This window comes from Vanacampus margaritifer, chromosome 13, assembly GCF_051991255.1.
Source record: "Vanacampus margaritifer isolate UIUO_Vmar chromosome 13, RoL_Vmar_1.0, whole genome shotgun sequence".
Lineage (NCBI taxonomy): Eukaryota > Metazoa > Chordata > Actinopteri > Syngnathiformes > Syngnathidae > Vanacampus > Vanacampus margaritifer.
Genome location: NC_135444.1, coordinates 12,231,194 through 12,250,931, shown reverse-complemented (window position 1 = coordinate 12,250,931; position 19,738 = coordinate 12,231,194). Strand labels below are relative to the sequence as shown.

Genomic DNA, 19,738 nt, shown 5'->3' with positions numbered 1-19,738 from the left:
GAAGAGTTGATGATTTTCCATGGCGCACTTGAACGCAACGTTATACATGCACCAGCGTACTGATGTCACCCTCTTACGCAGGACTTCACGCGCTAAAATATTTTCCCGGGTTTTGCAAACGAGCAAGATTTTTGCGGCACCAAGCCAAAGAAATACAGTTTCACAAGAATGCCGTGTGCAGACTGACAATGCACACCTGAGAGGGAGGTGTCGGCGGCGTCCTTGCTTGTATTAGGAGCCCGCGCACGTCTTCCCCCACCGATCGAATCATGTTGGAAGGCACACGGATTCACCATCGTTAAGGTATAAAGAATAATTTGGATATACTACTGGTGACCATATTTAAATTGACAAAAGATTGTGGGCAAAATGTAGCGAGCATTACAGACCACATCGGATACATTCAAGTGATTATTCTCTTTGTTAATGTCATGTCCTCTTCCAACTGTCTTTTTTTTAAATATATATATATTTGAGTCCAACGTGGGTTCAAACTTCGAGCTCATAGCGCGGCAGGCTTTACGTTCTTGAAAAACTGTGCAAAAAACTAAGATCAATTTATATATTTACTGTTGTTCATTGCACAGAACTTTGATTCACACTTTTTTTTTTTTTTGTAATATTAATTTATGTTTATTAATTATACTTCAGTAATTGTAAAATGTTAAACCTTTATTTTTACTATTCCTCTCTGGCACATTTGAATAAAATTGTATTTTATTTTTTTATTTGTCAAGTTTTATATATTGAAAGGTAATGGTTAAATTTATTAAAAATATATATTTTACTATTAAACAATGATGAACATTTGCTACCACCAAAATTAATAAAAACAAAAGAGAGAGCGAGAGAGAGTACAAAAGTACCGAAAATTGGTAACATTGAATACCGGTACCGAGGATTGGAACAGTACTGGTTCAAATGTGAAAGGTAACCAACCCTACACTCTAGTGGGGTTAGCACAGACTGAAACTGTATAATATGGAACCTCCGAGTGGTTGCTGGAGAGATGCTAGTTCACTTCCTAAGCATTGGTTCGACATACCCTACACTACAACTTCTCTGACAATAGTTCCAGGCTAAATTAACAGAGTTATGATCAGGAGAAAAATGAGTCATATAACTTCATTTTTTCAGATGCCACTCCATGCGTGAGGATCGACGCAGAAAGGAGGAAGAGATGAAGGAAGAAGAGGAAAGAAGGCGCCAGGAGGAAGAAGAGGAAAGGAGGCGACAGGAAGAAGAGGAAATAAAGCTACGAATGGAGGCGGAGGAGGAAAGAAGAAAGGCTGAAGAGGAGGAATCGAGGAGGAGACAAGAGGAGGAGGCAATCAAGAAAGCGCTGGAAGCTAAGGAGACAACAGAGGTGAAACAAATAGAGCAGGAAGGGACAAAACCAGCAAAGGAGCCTCGAACAAGAGAGGATCCAGATATAGAACTGGTCACAGAGGAGATGCTGGATGACAGCCTGCCGGACCAGGAGCCAGATGAGGTGAGAGGAGAGTATGATGGGGAGGTTGCATCAAGCTCCCATACGGAGGAGGAGCAGGGTCAGGATGAAGACGAGGAGGACGATGAATGGCTATCCCAAGCACAAAAATGCGATTGTAAACACCTACCTCTCAGGTCTGGTTTGGAGACCAACGGTACTTTGCCTGAGGCTGGTTCTCAGCTAGATGAAAAGGAGGAGGATACAAAACATGTTTTGTCTTCTATTGGGGTCTCCGCCAATGATCCTACACCCACTTATTCTGGTTCGAAACAGGCCTCCAGCACTACCTCTGCTACTTCCCATCCGGAACATAACCTAGTCCGTCCTGTAGCCAAAGCCCACGTATCTAAAAGTCAGGAGAAGAGAGAGCAGAGGAGACGGAGAGGGTTAGAGCACAATCAGAGAGAGACTTTACGAGCTGCCTCAACCTCCACCTCATCCTCAGCGACCAGTGAGGAAAAAACATCCCCTCCAAAGAGCAAAACACCCGAGGCGTCAAAGCAAAGGGAGCAGGCCGACAGCAAGGAGCTTGATCAGTATACGTTTGTGGCCTGGAAGATGAAGGAAGAAAAAGGAGGGAAGAAGGAAGCCAAAATGTCTCCGCAATCCGGTGCTGTTCGTCCAACTACGTTATCATTACGACCGGCTGACTCAATGCATGAGAAAACTGTGGCGGATGGTGGAGTTTTAAGCCTGCAGCGTGGCCATGGGCCAATCAAAGAGAAGTCGGAGAAGTGGAAGGGAAAGACGAGCGATGGAGAACACTCTCCTCCATCTCACAACAGAGATGAGAGAAGGTCCAAGCAGCCTCTGTACGTTTCCTGTTATAACTCTGTTCTCATATTTAGCTCCCTCTTACACTACAACATGTACTACAGTACTGTATATCAAATACATGAAATGTCTCTATTACATTTGTTTTTCTTCAGAAGTCAAACTGCCTCCTCCTCGATTGACAGTTTGTCTCCATGTTCTGAGGGCGCTGGTGCTCTCTTAACCAAAGAGGTATTTAAAAAATACTATTTGCAATCGTGCCATTAAAATCACAAGTTTCGTTCTGTCCCTAGCCTAGCACGTTGAATATAATAAAATCCATTCTTTGTCCTATTGTGCAGATGATTTTGTCTACAGAGAGCTTAAAAGGAAGCTCCATCAGGAGGAGAAACCAAGATGAATCAACCACCCCTTCTACACCAGACAGGTAACTGTGTTGAACACGTAGTGGTATGATGGCGTAATTTTTCAAGACTCACAAACAATACAAATCGATTTTGATTGATTAGGCTTTAAAAAAAACAAAAAAAAACGATAGGTCTCTTAATTGCAACACAACCTTGCTATAAGCAGATGTTTCTGTATGTGTTAAAAAAAAAGTCATTGACTAACAAATATATCTTCTCCAAATGGCTTGTAGCTCATACTCGAATGCTTATTGGCAGTCTAATTGGACAGCCTTCAGCTAACTTTCTTTTTCTTCTATATGTGATGTTGCTATGACGACAGCTGGAAAAGCATTTGGTTCCTTCTGACACTGTAATAGCTCAATCAATACATTTAAAAATATATATATATATATTGCTCTTTGGTGATTTGCTGATAACAATTTGGAAAACATTGTCAATTACACAATATTAACGGACTCCTTAACAATCAGTTTTAAAAAGAATCTCAATGTCAATCCTTTAGGCCAGGTGGTTTCTTCAGTAAAATCTTGAAAAAGCGACCACACAAGGAGCCTCACACTCCCGACAATGGAGACTTGACACTTGGACAGGTTCTCAACGAAAAGCCAACAGGAGGGGAAGGTAAATGATGTGCAAGTCTTCGTACTTTCATTTTATATGTTCTCATCATTAAATAAGAAAATCAATACAAGTTGGTGAGAAAACTTGACGAGGCTCTTTACAATTAAGTGGCAGATTAAGATGACAGACATTTGAGCTCATACTTCCTGCTAAGTACATACCCCAAAGCGGATGCTGTGCTCCAAAAATCTGGAAATCTGAAATGTATAAAAACAGTTTAACGGCAATCATCTTCAAACATGTCTAATTTATAGTATTAAAGATATATCAATATTTACTTTACAGGGTCTTTAACTGATAACGAGTGGCATATTGGACTAAGCAGCAAGGACTTTTTCTACATCACACTAAGTTACATTTTTCATTCTGTGGGCATACTCGTAGAGTGTGGATATTAAAAAATAAAAAATAAATAAAAAAGTCATGTTGAACATTTTTCCCAAAAATGTTTGTCAAATTGTTCCAAAAAAAAGGAGCTTCAACTGTAATTCCATTGTGTTTTGAGTCTTCTCTATGCTGGACTGCTGCCTGTCACATCAGTCACACTTCATGAAGTGAGAAAGAAAACACAGATGTATTATCGTTATTATTCGTGGGGTCTTAGCTAATCTTCCTGCTTGCTTTCTGAGAAAACATTGACCATTTTAGCAGCAGGCCTAATGAAAACAGATACGTTTTCCCAGTCCAGTATGAGCCTGAGAATACAGAAGGAATCTTTTCATCACACAATTGATTGTTTTTTTTTTTTTGCAATGATGAAATATGAAAGCATTTTTTCCATCATTTAGCCCCAGCATCTGGATACCCTTTGCGACATTTATCCCAGTCCCAAGGAGAGCGTGCTAATAAAAGTTTGGGCCGTAACCCCACCATAAAGATTAGCCGTGCCACACGCGTCTCTGAGCAGTGGAACGCTTCCCTGGATCGGGAGATCACCAACGCCAATGAGCTACGGCACCTTGATGAGTTTCTGGGAAACCAGGTACATAAGATTGAAATGGGTGGTTTACTTCATTTAGGAATTAATTGTCGTGTATTTTAACTCTGAAAAAAACTGTTTTGTTTGTGCCCCCCTCTTTAGGTCAATGATTTCCGCTCCAGAGGTAAATCGCTGTCAGCCACAGAGGCCATCTTTGTAACGGCCACCATGCAATTCAGAGAGACTATAAAAGCCATGTATTCTCTCCCTGTAAGTCTTTATCCCACATGACACTTTAGTTTATACCTTTTTTGTCTTCCTCAATGGCTCTCCTCTTCATTTGAACTAGAAACCAACAATTGGCTACAAAGGTCTGATGACAGGCTACCAAAACAAAGTGATCCATCTGGCCGGTGACAAACAAAAAGGAGAAGTCCAGCTTGTGGTCAACCTGTTTCAGTCGGTGCTAGATGGCTTCATTAGAGGGGAGGTGAAGAAAGAGGAAGCTGAGCCTGCTAAGGTGATAACACACAAACCTGCTCTCGCTCATATTGTGTTATCAACGTATTTGTTACATGAAAAATAACAAATAAAGGCTTATATTGTGTTACAGCCTGCTAAAGCTCGGAAAAAGCGGCGGAAAAAGGATAAAAGTGTAGGTATCCAAATTTGAAATTGTGCATCAATTTAATATGCCACATGGTTTCTAATAGTTTCCATCTACCTTGTCAGATGGAAAGCCCCTTGGATCACGTGTTCGTCAACTATCAGGTCAACATCATGCAGTCATGTGACCAGTGCACTTCTTTCATCTGGGGGATGGAGAAGGCCTACATGTGTAGCTGTGAGTCTTAAATTGCAATTAATTACATTACATCTTGCAGGGTGACAAAAACAAAATGAATATATATATGAATGTTGACAATCCCCTTTTTACAGATTGTAAGATGGTGTGCCACAAAAAGTGCCTGAGTAAAATTGTCACGGACTGCTTCACTTTCTGTGCCAAAAAGGTACGTCTAAAGCTCCTTTCGGGATTCACTTCGGATGCGGAGCGTAGTGTGAAGTGAAGCCATTTGACCGAATGTCGGGCTGAATCCAACAGAGTGATGAAGAGTCCGGGGGCCAGCACTTTGGCGTGCGCGTGTGTCACCTGGTGAGTGAGAAGAACCCAGTTCCAATGGTCCTGGAGATGATGCTGGAGCACGTGGAGATGCAGGGCCTCTATACCGAGGGCATCTACCGCAAGTCTGGATCCGCCAACCGCATGAAAGAACTACACCAGCGACTGGAGACCGGTAAAGTGTACTCCCTCAACTTTCACTGTGGCTCTTTTTGTCAAGTATTTTTAATACTGTGGGAAAATATAAGATAACCTTTAATAGGCGTACATTGGGGAAATTCACACATATTGATGTCAATATATTGAGATGCCCTATTGTTGTTTTTTGCTTAGACCCCCACCTCGTGTGCCTTGAAGACTACCCCATCCACACAGTTACAGGCCTGGTGAAACAGTGGCTGAGGGAGCTGCCAGACCCACTGATGACCTTCATACATTATAATGAGTTCCTGCATGCAGTAGGTGAGGATTGTGACAAGGGCGTGGCATTTCTTACCATATAATATATAATAAAATAAAAATAACACCCATACATGTGGACTGATCAGTATAAAAATAGGAAATTTACCAAATGGTGACAGGGGGTTCTTTGCCGACACCAGCAAAATGGGCTTTCGAATTGCAAGGCAGGCCGTAATAAATGCTCTCCCATTTGGCTTGCCAACCCCGCTCTACTGTGTTTGTTTTATTGTAAGTGAAGCACAAAAGTGAGGGCAGTGTGTCATGGCTAAATATGAAATCATCTTTTTTTCATATACTGTAAATCACAGGTGTGACTTCTAACTTTCCTGCCTGGGCCTGCTTTCAGATCACCTCACAAAGCTGGAATGTCATTCTTTCAACATGTTTACAACAGAGCAATGTTTTATTGCCTTATTTGTATTCAGAGCTGCCAGATAAGCAGGAGCAACTCTACGCCATCTACAAAGTGCTGGAAGAGCTTCCGACAGCAAACTACAACACACTGGAGAGGCTCGTCTTCCACCTTGTCAGGTCAAAATTCACTTCTATTGTCGGAATTTGCTTGAAAAATATGTTTTCAGGGTAATCTACATATTGATCTTTTTCTACATGTCCTTACAGGGTGTGTAAAGAGGAAACTCACAACCGCATGTCTCCTAACTCCTTGGCCATTGTCTTCGCTCCGTGCATCCTGCGCTGCCCAGATGGCGCGGACCCACTTCTTAGCATGAAAGACGTCGCCAAGACCACCACGTAAGACCACAATACAACGAACCCTCATTTATCGCAGTTCGAGACCCATACGTGAGACAAGACCATATTAAAAAAAAATTTTTTTTAACAGTTTGGCCCTTCAACTTATTTTTAAAATGCATTTTAACTTTTTAAAACACAGCATACAAGCATAATTTAATCTACAATTATCAACAACAAAAGTCAACTAACAGTATAATGCAAAACACCACCGGAAGACTGATGAAAGTAAGCGTAGATATTACAATAATTCTAAACATGAAACAACTGCTGCTTAACACACACAGAGCGGCAACTCATACAAAGACAATATACAGGATATACTTATATCCTCTATTATTATTATTATTACTCGAAGATGCGTGGAGATGCTGATCAGCGAGCAGATCAGACGCTACAACGAAAAGATGGAGGAGATCGAGCAGCTGGAGTATGCAGAGACTCTGGCTGTCAACAAGCTCAAAATCAAGAGACAGAACACGGTGAGGGTCTAAAACGGCATCTCAGTGTCCACTTGCGTTTCTTTCATTCAGTGTCTTCTCAAAGTGAGTGCTAACATCTCCCCGGACAAATTAATCACCCTCTGGGTCCATCTTCCCTGTCTCTCCTTAGCACAACTGGCAATTACCTCTCAGGTTCTCAGCTCCTTGCAAAGGAGTGGTATGTATCATCCAGTTCTCCTGGTCAAGTAGATCTAGCAGACGTAGCCTTGCAGTATGCTACTTTGTTTGCCGTGCAAAAGGAGCTGACCTGTGCATGGCATAATAGATGTGGGTGATGCTATACAGTATACCCTCTTTTTCTTAGTCATTCGGTTTGAGCTCACCCCCACCACCCCATAATCCTCCTCCATACTAACCGGTTGTAGTTTGCATGTTTCTGATGGTTGTGATAAGGGGCCATTGCTATGCGATGCTGAGGAAAAGATGTTAGTAGATTGTTGTTCTTCCTCTTTAGAACGTGACATTAAAGAAATTGATAACCATTTTTTACCATGCATGTTGTTGTAAAGAACACGCTCTGGAAGTATTCACTAGTTGGCTGCATACTGTACATCGTCCTTCATAAAGTCCTCAATTCTTTCTTGAAGGTGAATGGGTTAGGGCTGTTTTGGTTGTCAGGTATTATTTTTCAGAGATGTACTGGACTGTTGTGGAGAAGCATGAATCTATCAAGCAATCTGCTTGCTTCTTTACTAACACCATCTTCTCTGTGTTTCAGATGTGGTTACAGTCTTGTGTGGTTTACTTTATGCATGTTGATAAACACAAAAACTCAGTGGAACCTCGAAATTTGAACATGTTTGTCTGGATTTTGAAACTGATTTCCTCAAAGGAATCTTAATGACGCTATTACAAAACAAAAAAAAGTTAACTGTAATACAATAAAATCTTGTGATTAAAATGCAACAGTGTAAAATATGCCCCCCACCCCAAAAATATATATTTTCTTTTTTATCTTTACTTGTATATAATACAGTGTCTTGATTTTACCGGTATCATTAATTTAATTGTCCTGATTTTACGAGTGAATAATATGAATGAATTCCAAACCAACCAATTAAGTATAAATTAAGTCCTGCTTAAAAACTATTCTCCTTTCCTATACGTGTGATAAGTCTTTCTAAATATTTTTCAAAATTGTGTTCTTGTACTCTACGCTCTTTTAGTGATTTTAGTCAACTATTTTTTATTTCTTTACTTGGCGTTTACATTTCTAACTCTGGAACAACCCAACCTTTTAATTTTGTACATTAAATGATATGTGAAGCATACTTACATTGAGAGTTACATTGTGTATGAAATGCAGTAAAAATCTGTGATTCATTTCTTCTTCTTTTTTTCCTTTTTTTAAGCAACCCTGGGTACTGATAACCATCTATTCCAAACAACGCGAACATTTTTACTTTCTTATTAAGCCCCCTGTTTAGTATCCCCTTTAATTTTAGATGTTTTTTTCCCCAAAAAATGACTGTTCACAGGATTTTACAGTATATGACTAGACTAGGTGCTACATTAACACAACAAAAATGCATGACTCTTGATAATGTAAAAACTTGTTGGGGTGGATTATAGGCCGACCATACTTTGTCCACAACTGCTTTAGTTGCATACTGAGCTGACGTTTGAATTTAGAGGTTCCGCTGTAGTTAATAGAGCTGTGGCCAATGACAAATTGATTGGGTTGTAACTGCAGTGCTGCTTTGACAGGTGCATGAAAAAGCCAGTTCAGAACTCAAAGTTGTCCCTGAGAACGAGCCTCTGGACTCGTCGGACTCGGAGGCTGAGAAGAACTTGGTGGAACGTATCAAGTCCATCAAGCAGGAGAAGTAAGCATTCTTGCTTGACTTTTTTCACTGTAAGGTCCGTTTGAGCCTTTTTCAATGAAACTTTACAGTCATTCAGTATAAGTTCTACTGAAGTACATATTGGTCAAACTCCCACACTTATTTATGTGATGAGGACACTGGAGAGTACCCACCACTCTTTTTAGCCAGTCTCTAGATTCTCTAATATGAACTCTTCCCCAGAGTGGATCTGGCCTGCCGCTTACCAGAGATGGAGCAGCCTGGTTCAGACCAGGAGAACTTGGACTCGGAAGCCTCGCTGAGCTCTGAAAGCCTCTTGGACGAGCAGCAGCGTTCTTCCACTCTTAACTCGGAGCCCGAAGGTCAGTTTTCAGTCAGTGTCTGCTTTGTCTGTCCGGTCATGTCTGTCTGTCTGTCTCTGTCGCCTGTGGCTTTCTGACCAGACCTCGGGGCCGTTGGGGTGGGCCCTTCCTGTCTTTTGTGGTGCAGGTCTGGACCAGTGATGGTGATGGGAGCGGTGCCGTCTGCTCTATAGCAAAGCAGGTTGTACCACCAGCAATTGTTTGCGTGTATGCACGTATGGCACAGAAGCATGCGAAAAACATTTTCTCTAGGAAAATGATGGGATATGCTGGAGAAATGACGTCCTCTGCATAATTGTCTAATATTTTGCAACTTCGTATGTCTTCCTGCTGTCCGCATCTTCTCTAACCTAAGATGAAGAAAGCTTTGTTTGTGCACGGTGGCAGTGTCAAATTAAATGTGAGCAATTTAAATATTTGGTGTTGGTAAGGGCACCTGATTGGTTATTCTTCCTCTGGTATGACGGTTTCTTAAAAATCAAATTAGACGGGCAAGTTGGGGCCAGAGAGGGATGATTTTATTAATATTTAATTTTTTTTTACTGATCATTTACTAATATACTACTATCAGTTTTAACCAGTTTCATACTGCAAACTCCTCCTTTAAAAGTACCTAAAATTACTACTTTATTCTTCTAATCATTCAGGTTTTTTCTTGAATAATTACAACTATATGTCCTTGATGTCTTTGTGTAATGTTTTTCTTTTCCCGTGTCGGCATAGTACTACTTTGGCTTGTAAGTATTATCAGTGTGTAGCACTGTATTTATTTAAAAATATATATATATTTTTGTTGTTGCTCAAATTTAACACCACTTGTCCAACATCTTCAAATGACTTGCATTTGTATGTGCTGCTACAGTTTCCTGGAGTGTGGGACATAATTATAAATTACATCAAATCAATAGGATCAATGCAAAAGTTATATAGGAAATTTCTGCCTTTTCAAAGAGAATGAGAATGACCATAATAGAAGAAAATCAATGCAAACATGCCTTTTTTATTTATGTGTTGAAGCCTAATATAGATCTAAACATGGAACAAAATGGTATCAAAGGAAACGCAGGTAAACCATTTTGACATTCTACCGCCCTCTGCTGTCGACTGAAATTGACGCCAAAGTGTCCTTGGGCTGCAATGCACAATGTCAATTTCTATTGACGGCAGAGGACCATCGAATAACAAAATGGCTGCAGAAAACGGTGAACTCATTTGCTTTATTCCTATTTCACTAATGCGGGCACAGAACATATGATAAAGAAAACATTTGACGTGTTTCCCTTTCAGATACATATTCAGTAATGTTTTTGTTGTTAATCTTTCCAAAGGCTGAATTTTTGTGACTTGTCACATCTCATTTTTGCTGACATTGGGCCAAAACTTCCTGTCCAAATTTGGTCAATTTGATATTTTTTTCCATAATTCTATACTATTGGAGAGTGCCCACATGGGTCTGCTATTTTTTATTTATATATTTATTTATTTTTTTACAAATTATTAAGCAATCCAAAGTGTTTAAAATTGGCTGGCGTTCTTCAACGACGCAATGCTATCGTCTCAACAAACATTTTTTGTGGTTTCCTGACATATTTTTGTGTTGTTTCCAGTGATTTGATAATACCAAATGAAGCGTTTGTCCAATAATTAACCCATTTGCATGACACATATTTCCCTTACTGGGCCTCCCACATACAGCATATTGCATGAACCACAATTGCATGATCCTCTCTAATTGTGCACCTTTCCTATAATTGTATCTTGTTTCTATTAAGGAACTTTGCCTAAACCATTTTTATGCTGTATTCCCTCTCTTCCAGTTGGAGTTGGCCTTCAGCAGAGGCGATACAAGCCAGCGTACCCAGACAAGCCATCCCACCTGGCGCAGAGAGCATCACTCCCTGGTGGACTTGCGTGTCTGCAACAAATCACCCCTTCTGGCTCTTCCTCCTCTGTGTCCAGCTCCTCCTCTTCAATGTCCTTCAACGCTACCTGCAGGCACCCGCTGCAACGCCGCGATCCCGTCATCCCGGACACGGTTAAACTGCCTCCGGGTGTTCTCGCCCAGCCAGTGAGCTCGGGTCAAAGACGGGCTTCCTGCCCACATGAAAAGCGTTCGTTTCAATACTTTGTGAAGAGAAGGGAGCAACCAGGCCGCCGTAAAGACAGCACCCAATCCCTCTACCTCGACAGGCCCGAGTGTGACCTGTTGACCCATTTCTCCTCCTGCCCGCCTTCTGCTTCCTCCTCGTCCATCTCCATGGCGACACGGTGTCCGCCACACCAGCACAACGAGATGCCAGCCTCGGAGGACCGTAGACACGCTTCTGACCCAGACATACCTTATATGGACAATGATGTCTGACCAGGAAGGAGATTTTGGTTGATTTGGGAGCTACACAGATTACAATCTGTGGCAACTAATTGACATTTAATATAAGTGGACTTGTTGCCATGCACCTTTTTGTAAGATATTTTTTTTCCAATATTGTACTTTAAGTTTGGCCAGGTTGCGTAGCCTCTTAATGGTGGACCAGCAAATGTCTTTGCGCCCCACCCGCCCCCATTCATTTGTGCTAATTTAAAATCCCTGTTGCACTTTGTTTTTTCTTAGTTCTCAGAATGAAAAAGTGAAGCCAATATGCTCACTAAAATATACTAGCTTGTGCCTTAATGCTAGAAAACTTCCATTGTCTTTTTATTGTCTTGTTCATGCAGCCCATGTCCCACAAGAGTATTTGAGGGTATGCAATTCTAAAAACATGTAAAGCCAGAAAACATTTAACCAACTTTTTTTTTTTTTGCCATCTTTGAAGCACATTTCTTTTGTAAAAAAAAATTAGCACGGCCCACAGAATTTTATAAAAACTGAAAAGGCCCCAACAGGAGTCACCGATGACTTAACAGTTTGCACAGAGATTGAGTGTGAATGGTTGTCTGCCTTCATGTGCCCTGTGATGGCCCAGAAAGGGAAAAAAGGTTCCCCACCTGTGCTAATGTTCACCTGTTTTGTTTAATGTTTTTTTTTCTTTTTTAGGGGGAGGGATTTCTCACTCTTTGATTTGTACAAAACCTGGAATTGTGTTCATGTTGTGACGGATTATACAGGTGTCACATCGTTCTACTCGACCTGCTGGACATCAAACATCAGATAGGAAGTCATTGCCCCTCACGTAGCAACGGGAGACGCGAGCAGCACACGCCACTTTTTCCTTTAAAAAGAAAACAGAAACAACACGCTATGATGTCTTTGACCTCACTTTTCTACGTTGCTTCACTTGAAATGTTCTGCCGCAGTGTTGCGTTGGCCAACTTCGTTTTAATACTAATGTTCCTCTCTGACTGCTGTTGAATGTTTGCCTTGAACTTGGCCAAGTTTTGTTACCAGAGAGTGTATGGTTGGGACTGAATGGCATCAAGTGTAATGGCTATTAGTATTAACATGACAATACAGAACATGATGCTTGTTGTTACATCTGCCACGACTGGTGTGTGTTTATCGGGTCAATCGTCATTGCACAATACAAAAACCTGATGAGAAAACAAGCTCAAGAATCAACTCTTACTGTTAATAGAGGTAAGTAGATAGCCTACAGTCAAACTTCCAGTCTGTTTGGTGATGCTGGTTGACGTTTTCTAGTTGCCAAGCATTTTTTCCCCATAAGAAATTATGCAAAGGTGAAATATGTTCCAGTCCCAAATTCGTTCATAAGGCCTTTAATTAATAACAGCATTAATTAAAGCTAAATAAAGCAGTCGCTCTTTGAAGACACCTGACTTACTGGGCAGTCAGACATTTTAACAAATACGACTGCTTGAATTACACTTGAGTATGAATTAGGTTCGTGTCTATGTAAGTTAGAAAATGCACTACGTGAGAGTTGATTCGTTTTCAAGTTTCACGCTACGTTTTTTTTTAAAGCTCATCCCGCCGCATTTTCTGTGACGTCATTTAAACGCGACACCCGGTAGGTAGTCTTCTGTCATGGCTTCCAGATTAGAAATCAACTTCGTCCGTTTATTGTCTCGCTGTGAGTCAATAGCTTCGGAAAAACGGGGTGAGGCTGAATGGAGACTGGGGAAGGTAAAGTAACCCAACGACGGGTCAAGAAATAAAATAATTTGTAGTTTGTTTTACGCAGTCGTTTGCAAAATTTAGCATGACTGTTGTTAGCATTTAGGCGTTTAGCCTCTCGGTTAGCCACGTCGTCACTGAAACCACTGCCAATGCATTTGAGCAACTTTTCACCTTTTGTTAATATTAATGTAAACCCTGACGCACTTTTCTTAACAAGTATTTATTCCAAATAGTGTGTACCTAGATTATTAAATTTTTGCATCTCGTTTCAGCTGTCATCCCTGTCACATTGGAATATAAAACAAATGCATCATCTTTAACAATTGCGTACACGTCCACTAATCAGTGACTACAAAAGATGCTCCCCCCTCCCCTATAATGCTCAATTCTGCTGGAATTCTTGAGAGAACGTTAGGTTCGATAGTTTGTTAAAATGCCTGTCATTATATAAAAGTCAAGTAGTTGCTGTTTATTTGCTCTCCTCAGTATGTTGGTGCCTTGGAGGAGATGTTGGTGGCTCTGAGAAAAAGCATAAGGTAACACCATCGCACTGCACTCTCTTTTATACAACATAAATTGAGTTAATTAACACATTTAAAAATTCATTGTTTTCTTCACGTTTATTGTTTTTGCAATAGTTGACGTTTTCATTAAATGCGAAGTGCAGATTTGAATGCAGGCCAATGTCCCCGACGTCCTAGACTCTGCTTTTTGTTTTATTTCATTTATTCATTCATTTTCCAGGGTTTTTGCTGTTGTTGTAAAAAATAAAAAGACTCTTACAGATTCATTAAACAGTAAAGAACATACCAAAACCTTTATATTTTCTATATTTAAAAAATGTTGTCGTTGATGTAAAATTGTTCCTCGAGACTGTAAAATGTATGTTATTATTTTTTACTTTTTTTGTAAGCTATGGATGGATGGATGGATGGATGATGACAAATTATATAAAATAAACACATGACATGTTTAATTGTGTATGTGTGGTGGGAAATTGGGCTTCAGGGCCATCACATAATTTTCAGCGGATTGGAATAGGCCATAGGGTGAGAAATATCTTATATTATAAATATTTATTTAATTTTTGTTATTTTCATCAATACTGTTTACTCAGCAAACCCACACCAGAAGTGCTGACAGAATACACAAGAAAGGTGGATTTTTTGAAAGGCCTTCTAGAAGCAGAGAAGCTGGTCAGTAGTCACCCCTTAAAATGGCTGACATCTGTTATTTGATTTTATTTTAAAATTATTATTATTTGGGAAGTCATGGCTTTTCTGTTCTCAACCACAGTCATCGCCAGCGGAAAAGGCTTTAGCCAATCAGTTCCTCGCCCCTGGCCGAACACCAACTATAGCGAACGAGAGAATGGCTGCCACTAAAACTGTTCACATGCAGACCAAAGCCCGATGTACGGGGGAAATGAGGGATGAGCTGCTTGGCACGGTAGGAACGACTGTGATGTGAAAGACCACGGCAAAAAATATCTGGCTGCACTAATATAATTGTTTACAATAGTAAAGATATCATAGCTCAATTTGGTGATAAATTGCTGCTGTTGTATTGAGTCCTATTTGTGCATTGATTGTTTTGAACATGTCGACTATTATGACCTCTTTGTCATTACAGGGCTTTTCAAACAAAGGTGAGCCTTTGGTTTCATTGAAATGCAACTTCACTTTTACAATTTTTATGTCAAATGTTTGCTTTTTAAACAGTATATACTATTTACATTACATAACTGTCCCCCTTTTTTTCTATAGAAACAGATTTGCGTAACAGAAGGTAAAGAATTTCATTAGGCTTTACAGTTTTAGCTCCATTGGACAAAAGGGTGGCACTAAATGTTTGATTGGTCCCTCAGAGGTTTGCCTCTGGATGAGCGTCAGTCGGCAGCAGAGCTGGACGCCATCTTGCAGCATCAACACAACCTGCAGGAGAAAATCGCAGAGGACATGCTGAACTTGGCCAGGAACTTGAAAAACAACACACTGGCTGCACAGAGCATCATCAAACAGGACAATCAGGTGCATGTGCAAAGTAGTCAAGACATTTAATGAGTCAGTATCTGCTTTTGCCACTAGGGAGCGCTATAAGACAAGTATTCAAATTATTTCACTGGGGTGGGGGGAACAATCTGACCTCTTTGTAATCTAAAGGTCTTGTCAAAAGTTTTGGGAGACATTTTTGCAATGTCCCCTGATAAGAAAAAAGTCTTAATCTTATGATTTTTGTTTTATTATTTTTTTTAAATATGTTTTCATAATCTGAGAAAAAAGTAATATTTCTCAAAAATAATAAAAAAAAAAAAATTCTTCTTTTTGTGGGGTGGAGATAACAAAAAATAATAAAACAGACACCTTTTTATTGTCTTAAAATTTACTTTTGTCCCAAAAAAGGACTTAATTGCTACAGCACGCTTTTGTTCTGAAAGAAAAAAAAATTCATTCAGAGATGTTATAAGTAATAATTATATCTAAGGTCTTAATTTGGATGTAGATGTAAGGAGGAGCAATTGGTTTATTATGCTTGTTTTAGGGGCGTCCTGGTGGCCATACTTAGGGTTGCACTTTTTTTTTAAGTCATACAAGCAACGAATTTGGTGAAAATCATTTTATGTATCTGCAAGCTATCAAGAAAATTAGTACGTCAAATAAGGTTCACCTGTAAAGATGATTTCACCCAAAAGCCAAATATACCCAATTCTCTGCGAGTCATCATTGTCATATTTTTTTTTTTTGTGATTCTCAATTTCTCACCAAGCGGTGTCTCCCTCCACCTTTCAGACTTTGGGCCAGTCGATGCATCAGGCCGACCTCAACTTCGAGAAACTGAAGACTGAGTCGGATCGATTGGAGCAGCATGCCAAGAAGTCGGTCAACTGGCTGCTGTGGCTCATGCTCATCCTGGTCGTGTTCACCTTTATCAGCATGATCCTCTTCATCAGACTCTTCCCCAGGCTCAGATGATGAAGTGTCCTCCTCCCCTAAAGACTTCAAAGTTCTCCACAGATCTGTATGTGATGCAATGCAATTTCACCTCAGGTCGAAGGATCCCTTTAAGTGGGCCGCTTGTCTAACTTCAGTATTAGTTGTTCTAAACCAATCATGACTAGACACATAGCTCTGCAATATGGATGGATACTCATTGTTCAGTAATCAGTAATAATGAACACTTAAGTTCATGACGCAAACTGCAATCCAGTGTGTCTTGAGGTGGAATTTATTACACTCCTTAAACTTGCTCATCTGAAGTAATTAAATAGAAAAACACTCACCAGACAATTTAAAAGGCACACCAGCACAATCTAAAAAAAAAAAAAAAAAGATTGAAACCAAGAGATGTATTCAATATTCTACCTTTTTAATAATACATAATCATTCACAATTTATGCAGCGCGGTGGCCTGGTGAATGGGGTAGATGCCATGACTTCAGACTTCCGGGTTTGACACATCAGCGTCGTTTCCAGCCGCGTTCCAACACTAACTCTCGCTCAAAATGGGAACGCGCAAACGAGGGGCAGAAAGGCGGAAGAGCAAGAACTCGCGGCCCACACGTCGCAAACAGGAAACAGAGATGATGTGTGAAAACCAGGAAGTCGGAAGTCCCGCCTCCTCCGTGGCATATACCCCATAGCATGTGTACTTCACAGGTTTGAATTTTGCCTCCGGCCTTCTGATATGGAGTTGACATGTTTTCCCCATGCTTGTCTGGATTTTCTCTGAATACTTCAGCTTCCTACCCCGTTCACAAACACGCAGTTAGGTTCACGGAAGACTCTAAATTGACAAGCAAAATATCATTTTTGTATTTGTATTTTTGCACTGGTAGTAATGCACTATAGCAAATGAAAAAGCTGTAAGTAATTCTTATGATCAAGTGAGACAAACACACAGCTGTTCAACATTGTAGGAGGGTGGCACATCGGCCAAGGTATTTAATTGAGTATCCAGACACTGCATGTTTAAGGTCATGTTTAACTGTCACTGTCCACTTGCATTGGGGCTTAGTAAGGCATTGAGTCAGCAGATGAAGCAGTGGTGAAGGAAACGCTTCTGCCAGTCACAATTTTCCATCAAGTAGTCAAGATCAGCTTTGTCATACTACTAATGCATATATGCTGGATATAAAAAGTCAACACACCCCTGTTCAAATGCCCAAAAAATGTCACCAAGATAAATGTTAAAACTTTCGCCACCATTAACGCGACCTGACTTGTAGGACTCAGTTGAAAACAAATGCAATCATTTCGAGAGGGGAAGTAAAAATAAACTGAGATGTGGGGAAATGGCTGTTTTTAGAATTAAGCAACCACATTAAAACTCATTTTAAATGGGTCAGCACGCACCTGCTACCGTTTTAAGTGCTTCTGATTAACCCTGAATAAAGTTCATCTGCTCCAATGGGATTTTCTTGGCTTGCTAGCAGAACCCTGACTGTTCATAATTCCTTCTATTTTGACTAACAACAAAAACATCCCAAGCACAAATGGAAATATGTGTTATTTTATTTCTCAATTGAGTTGTACAGGAAAAAGTTCTGAAATGTTTACTAATTTTTTTGTCATATATATATCATAAAAATGTTAGATTTGAACAGGGGACTATAGACTTTTTATGGGTTGTGGGTGAAGTTTCAACCAAAATTTCAATTTTTACTACTACTACTAGTCTAAACACGGCATTCTTGTTTATACTGTGTTTGTGAAATATGAATTAAGTAGCAAAATTCAGCAGTTTTTATCCATCTCATGGGGCGGCCATTTTGTCACTTGCTTTCCACTGAAAATGACATCCACTGATCTGAATATATGACTGGATAGCCGATAGCCCATACACGCCCGTGCAAGCTTTTGAAGCGACGGGGCGACCATCTTGCTCCTCCCATCTCGTGAGCAGACTACAGTGTAAATTACAGAGCGTTCAGATTAGATGTATACGGCTCGTCGGCAGGTAGTATAGGGGTGGGGGGTTTGCCGCGTAGTGGTCACTCTTTTATAACAAATTAAAAAATATATATATACCTGTATGGACCCCTTTTTCTTTTATCGCTTAGTTCGTTGGACCCCAATTTTAGAGTTGGCAGAGGCATCTTTTGTTGAATTAGTTATAATTATTTAATAAAAACAAAACATTAAGCTTTTTTTTTTTTTTTTTTTACATGTATTTAAGGCAAGTTGTAAAATGTCTGAAGTCCTCTTGTTTATGTTTAACAAATTAAAACATCATTAATCATGCTGTTTCTAAGTACGGTCTCAAATGTTCTCCAATTTTGATACTGTAAATGTATAGGATCGTATGCCGAGAAACGTTTCTTGGGAGGAGCAATATGGCGGCTTCAAAAGTCTTGGCCTATCGCCTAACCAGTCATTTATTCAGATCAGTGATGACATCACAGTTGCTTTGGGCTCAGATAACGCCCAATCACTGCTCAGCATGCGAATATCACATGACCAAACAGAGAAAACAGGTGAGCCGTGATTGGTCGTTACCCGAGCAACTGTGATGTCATTGTCAGTTGACCGCAAGTGGCAAAATGGCTGCCCACTGAGAAGAATAAAAACAGGTGAATTCAGCTGCTTAATTCATATTACACAAATGTTTAGACTAGTGGGGTTGCATAGACCATATCGTAAATAACATTTTGAGGTTGGCTTCCCTTTTAACTCATTCACTGCTATTGACGGCTATAGACGTCAAAAATTAATTTTAACTATTTCTATCAGTTAAACATTTTTTTCCACTTTTGTTAACAAGAGTGTGAAAACCTAGATTTTTTTTAACATTTAGAACAGATATAACATTTTTGATTAATTGTGATTTAACTAGTGAAGTCATGTGATTAATGCCATCTAAAACTTTAACCGCCTGACGCCCCTAATTTTTAATAATCTTTTTTTTTTAATCACGTCAGGCGATTAATTTTTTTAATTGTAATTAATCACATGACTTCAATAATTAACGATTAATCAGTAATTTTATATCTGTTCTAAATTTTTTTTTTTTTTACGTACTGGTCCATTCATAAATCAAACACATGTTGTGATTGACAGCTTCTTGTCAGTGAACAGCATATTGTGCAAAATGTCCTGCAACACTGAATAGTTGGGCAAATTCATAAGGTTTCAAGAGGATGGTCTAATTTAGTTGAACTCTGAAGGTGAATTTCATCCCAAAAGCTCCCTTTCATTTGATGATGCGCCATACTAGTCATCGTTTTAAAAGCAGGCATTTTGCTACATTTTTTACGCGGAACGTGGATGTACTTAATGAATTGTCCAGTGGAGTGTATGTGCAGTATATACAGTATGCCAGTCCTTGTAAATATGTTGTGTTGGTTTATTACACGAGTGCTCTTCTGAGGCTGTGTGCGTCAATCTCTCTTCTGAATGTCACGTTTTGAGTGCATTGTTTGCGCGTAGCAATAATAGCGCTT

The 19,738-nt window shown here is 39.8% G+C and overlaps 2 protein-coding genes across 7 annotated transcripts in view; both read left to right on the top strand.

Annotated features, from left to right (window-relative positions):
• LOC144062176 (myosin IXB) overlaps positions 1-12,694 on the top strand; it is a 50,127-nt gene extending 37,433 nt beyond the window's left edge. For 3 of the 6 annotated variants that reach the window (XM_077583243.1, XM_077583240.1, XM_077583241.1), the window contains 19 exons: positions 1,138-2,304; positions 2,422-2,497; positions 2,608-2,693; positions 3,179-3,297; positions 4,086-4,279; positions 4,379-4,486; positions 4,566-4,736; positions 4,830-4,871; positions 4,949-5,060; positions 5,156-5,229; positions 5,322-5,514; positions 5,673-5,801; positions 6,227-6,332; positions 6,423-6,554; positions 6,913-7,036; positions 7,167-7,214; positions 8,765-8,883; positions 9,085-9,224; positions 11,042-12,694. In XM_077583243.1, the coding sequence (XP_077439369.1) occupies positions 1,138-2,304; positions 2,422-2,497; positions 2,608-2,693; positions 3,179-3,297; positions 4,086-4,279; positions 4,379-4,486; positions 4,566-4,736; positions 4,830-4,871; positions 4,949-5,060; positions 5,156-5,229; positions 5,322-5,514; positions 5,673-5,801; positions 6,227-6,332; positions 6,423-6,554; positions 6,913-7,036; positions 7,167-7,214; positions 8,765-8,883; positions 9,085-9,224; positions 11,042-11,586 (3,685 nt within the window). In that variant the 3' untranslated portion in view covers positions 11,587-12,694. Of the gene's footprint in view, positions 1-1,137; positions 2,305-2,421; positions 2,498-2,607; positions 2,694-3,178; positions 3,298-4,085; positions 4,280-4,378; positions 4,487-4,565; positions 4,737-4,829; positions 4,872-4,948; positions 5,061-5,155; positions 5,230-5,321; positions 5,515-5,672; positions 5,802-6,226; positions 6,333-6,422; positions 6,555-6,912; positions 7,037-7,166; positions 7,215-8,764; positions 8,884-9,084; positions 9,225-9,351; positions 9,406-11,041 lie in introns of all 6 variants that reach the window. The other 3 variants (XM_077583245.1, XM_077583242.1, XM_077583244.1) reach the window with 2 other exon arrangements.
• A 456-nt stretch (positions 12,695-13,150) lies between these two features.
• Positions 13,151-17,706, top strand: use1 (unconventional SNARE in the ER 1 homolog (S. cerevisiae)). The gene is made up of 8 exons (XM_077583246.1): positions 13,151-13,305; positions 13,786-13,835; positions 14,417-14,495; positions 14,596-14,748; positions 14,932-14,947; positions 15,066-15,087; positions 15,167-15,329; positions 16,089-17,706. Exons 1-8 carry the CDS (start codon positions 13,207-13,209, stop codon positions 16,269-16,271), a joined length of 765 nt encoding a protein of 254 aa, XP_077439372.1. The 5' UTR covers positions 13,151-13,206; the 3' UTR covers positions 16,272-17,706.
• Positions 17,707-19,738: the final 2,032 nt, after the last annotated feature.

Excerpts from the sequence above, each read along its gene's own strand:
- use1 (XM_077583246.1), top strand. The coding sequence starts at position 13,207 with ATGGCTTCCAGATTAGAAATCAACTTCGTCCGTTTATTGTCTCGCTGT. Across the intron at positions 13,306-13,785 it reads CTGAATGGAGACTGGGGAAG|TATGTTGGTGCCTTGGAGGA; the intron begins GTAAAGTAACCC and ends TGCTCTCCTCAG. Across the intron at positions 14,496-14,595 it reads TTCTAGAAGCAGAGAAGCTG|TCATCGCCAGCGGAAAAGGC; the intron begins GTCAGTAGTCAC and ends TCTCAACCACAG.